The 3,916-nt window shown below is 39.7% G+C and overlaps 1 protein-coding gene across 2 annotated transcripts in view; it reads left to right on the forward strand.

The window, feature by feature from the left end:
• Positions 1-3,916, forward strand: part of Pir (pirin) — a 98,276-nt gene that overhangs the window by 60,191 nt on the left and 34,169 nt on the right. For both annotated transcript variants that reach the window (XM_021153257.1, XM_029473315.1), the window contains exon 6: positions 164-248. In XM_021153257.1, the coding sequence (XP_021008916.1) occupies positions 164-248 (85 nt within the window). The remainder of the gene's footprint in view (positions 1-163; positions 249-3,916) is intronic.

A 3,916-nucleotide genomic window follows, 5' to 3' on the forward strand; every position in this document is an offset into this window, starting at 1 on the left:
AGTCTGGCTAAGGGTTTATCTATCTTGTTGATTTTCTCAAAGAACCAGCTCCTTGATTGGTTGATTCTTTGAATAGTTCTTCTTGTTTCCACTTGATTACAATAAATGTTTTTAAAAAGAAACTTATAGAACACTTCTGATGGTTTTCTTTTTCTTTTTTCAGTCGAAGGTTTACACTCGCACACCAACCTTATATCTGGACTTCAAGTTGGACCAAGGAGCAAAGCATTCCCAGCCTATTCCTAAAGGTACAGTGGGTTCTGGAATTTGGTAGCCATGTCAGGAAGAACAACCAAATGAAAGCCCAATCAGCTGCTTTCTTGGGAATGTAACATCTGCACGACCTTCTAGGAACTTTGTGTTTAATTATGTTTCAGTTAGCAAAGACTGCATGTATGTGCTTGCATAGAAAAGGTGACAAGTCCTAAAGTTTGACCCTTTTCTTGTCCTCTGTCTGAAATGCATTTAATTGGATAGTTTAAACCACTTATTTATTTGCAGTTCCCACAATATTGGCTGTCTATATTCAGACACACTAGCATCAACTTACGCAGTGTTTTATTGTAAAGTTACTTCAATCAAGGTCACCCGTTCTCTCTTTTTTCTAGGTTAAATTCCATCACAGTTCCAAGGACTGTCTAAATTCATTTTGCTTGGATGTTTTGTTGCATAAAATATTCCTTGAAATGTGTGGTCCATTGGCTGTGTCCCAGACATATTTAGTTTATCATATTCGATGGTGTTATTCATGGTAAAGTGATGTGACATGGATATCTGGGTTGTGTTTGGCTTCTGGCATAACCAGTCAAATATAATGTTGACTTGGTTGTGTCATTACTGGACTAATTGGATGGAATGGAAGCACACATTGCTACTATCCTATCTCTGATACCAGAAAAATGCCTGTGTTCCAAGGGAAACACAATTAAGGGGGGCCTGGATACATTCTTCCTGAACCCTACCAAATTTTATCTGAATTTTTTCCCATAAATAGCATTAGAATCATTTTTTACCATCTCTTACTTGCCTTTGGGCTAGGCACGTTTCTGTTGGGTTGTGCTAATCTTGCAGAAAACAGATGTTTCATGCAGTGGGGATTTGGAAGAGAGTTGATATCAGGAATTGAGCCTGATGATGCATCATTTACAAAGAATCCAATTTGTCGAGTTTCTGACAGTACCAGATTTCTTTTGCATTGGCCACACATTTTTCCCATTAGCTCTTGGCTAAAATAAGAATACATAGGCTCTCCTTTTTTGCACGGTGACTTTTAATATCTCTTGAAAGACAATCTGATTTTTCTTGCTGTAAACTGATGTTTTGACAATATTGTTATCATTCATCATGAGGGACATACGTTTGCATTTCTAGGAAAGTATCTTTTTTTTTTTCTGATCTTCAGGGCCCCTTTATATACAAACTAATAGTATCAGCATTTGACCCTCCACAGCCACTCCTTTTATTTTCTCTACGTTATAGCATGGATCAGAGTGTTAATAATAGAAAACTGCTATGGTGTGGGACATTTTCCATTCAGTGAACCTTTTCTTTCTTTTAAAACTTTTCCTTATGGTGTTGATAAATGGATAAGAAAACTATCTTCAGACTACACAGAGTGTACCACTCTGGAATAATGTCCCCCTTCCCTCAGGATGTCCATGTACTAATTCCCAGGCCCTAAAACCCTGCTACATGGCTAAGGGGACTTTGCAACTACGTATGGTGGAGCTTGCATATAATCCCAGATCCTGGGAAGCTTAGGCAAGTTAATGTCATCCTTTGCTACATAGAAAATTTGAAGCTACTCTAGGCTACATGAGATCTTGTCTCAAAATGACAGGAGAAAGAGAAGTGCCATATGGATTTAATGTAGACGTGTAATCATAATAGTGAGGAGGTAGACACAGAAGTAGGGGGATCAGGAGTTCAAAGGCATCTCACCTACATAGTGAATGCACGGCCAACCTGAACTACTTGAGACTTTGTCTAAAAGGAGGGGGGCACTTTGCAGGTAGGGAGGGTTCTATGGTTTGGATCTATGTATTGAAGGCTTGGTCCTTAGCCTATGGTGCTTTGGAGTCAACTCTGGAAGGCTATACCTGAGAGAGCTTAGATCTTTGGAGATGTGCCCTTGAGGGAGATACTGAGGCCTCCTCTCTCTTTCAATGTATTTTCATTTTTGGCTGCTATGAAGTGAGAAGCTTCCCCTGTCATTCATATTCTCCATGTTGTACTACCTCATGTAAGCCCAGGAGGGACATGGCCAACTGGTTGGTCATGGACTGAGACCTCTAAACAAGTAGTTCACCACCTTCTTAATGCTGACACCCCTTAATTAGTTCTTCATGTTGTGGTGACCCCAAGCATAAAATAATTTTCATTGCTACTTCATAACTGTAATTCCCCTAGGTTATGAATCATAATGCAAATATTTTTGGAAATAGAGGTGCACCAAAGGGGTCATAATCTACAGGTTGAGAATCCCTTTTCTAAATCATGAGCCAAAGTTAATTTTCTGTTTTGTTAAAGCTGATTGCTTTAGTCCTGCTGCAGATATAGAACCCAACTAATGGTGAGGTATTATCCTGGATAATCCAGGTAGGCACGGTGTCATCAGGACAGTGAGAGAAAGAGGAGCTATGACTTAGAAGCAGAGTGATGTTACTGCTTGCAGTGACAATGGGAAACTGATATAGCATGTAAAACAATGCTATTATATATCAGCTTCTGTGTTTGCCTTGGAAGTGGGGGAGAAAGGAAAAATGCCAGCTGGTTCGCATTCAGATTTAAAAGGGGATTTCAATATTTATACTAATAAATCACATTAGGATGCCTTCAGGTAAACTTTTAAATATAACTAATACATTAATATATATTTCACTGTTGTTAATTTGTTGCTATTAAAACTTTCCTTCTTCTTCTCTCTGTGCCCATCTTCTCTTTTTCTCTTCCTCCCCTCCTCCTTTACCCATGGCAACTTCCCTGGCCTCAGTCCTTGGGGCCAGTAAATTTGCTTGCTTGAAAACAGCATCCCAATAAACCTGCCTTTAAAAATAAATAAATAAACAAACAAATAAATAAATAAAACTTTTCTTTTTTTTAATTAGGTATTTTCTTCATTTACATTTCCAATGCTATCGCAAAAGTCCCCCATAATCTCCCCCGAGACTCCCCTACACACACACTCCCACTTCTTGGCCCTGACGTTCCCCTGTACTGAGGCATATGAAGTTTGCAAAACTGATGGGCCTCTCCTTCCAATGATGGCCAACTAGGCCATCTTCTGATACATATGCAGCTAGAGACATGAGCTCCAGGGGGTACTGGTTAGTTCATATTGTTATTCCACCTATAGGGTTGCAGACCCCTTTAGCTACTTGGGTACTTTCTCTAGCTCCTCCATTGGGGGCCCTTTGATCCATTCAATAGCTGACTGTGAGCATCCACTTCTGTGTTTGCTAGGCCCCGGCATAGCCTCACAAGAGACAGCCATATCTGGGACCTTTCAGCAAAATCTTGCTAGTGTATGCAATGGTGTCAGGGTTTGGAGGCTGATTATGGGATGGATGCCCGAGTATGGCAGTCTATAGATGGTCTATCCTTTTATCTCAGCTCCAAAAATTGTCTCTGTAACTCCTTCCATGGGTGTTTTGTTCCCAATTCTAAGAAGGGGCAAAGTGTCCATAATTTGGTCTTCTTTCTTCTTGAGTTTCATGTGTTTTGCAGATTGTAGCTTGTATCTTGGACATTCTAAGTTTCTGGGCTAATATCCACATATCAGTGAGTACATATCATGTGAGTTCTTTTGTGATTGGGTTACATCACTCAGGATGATGCCCTCCAGGTCCATCCATTTGCCTAGGAATTTCATAAATTCATTCTTTTTAATAGCTGAGTAGTACTCTATTGTGTAAAT

This window comes from Mus caroli, chromosome X (assembly GCF_900094665.2).
Source record: "Mus caroli chromosome X, CAROLI_EIJ_v1.1, whole genome shotgun sequence".
In the NCBI taxonomy this organism is placed as follows: domain Eukaryota; kingdom Metazoa; phylum Chordata; class Mammalia; order Rodentia; family Muridae; genus Mus; species Mus caroli.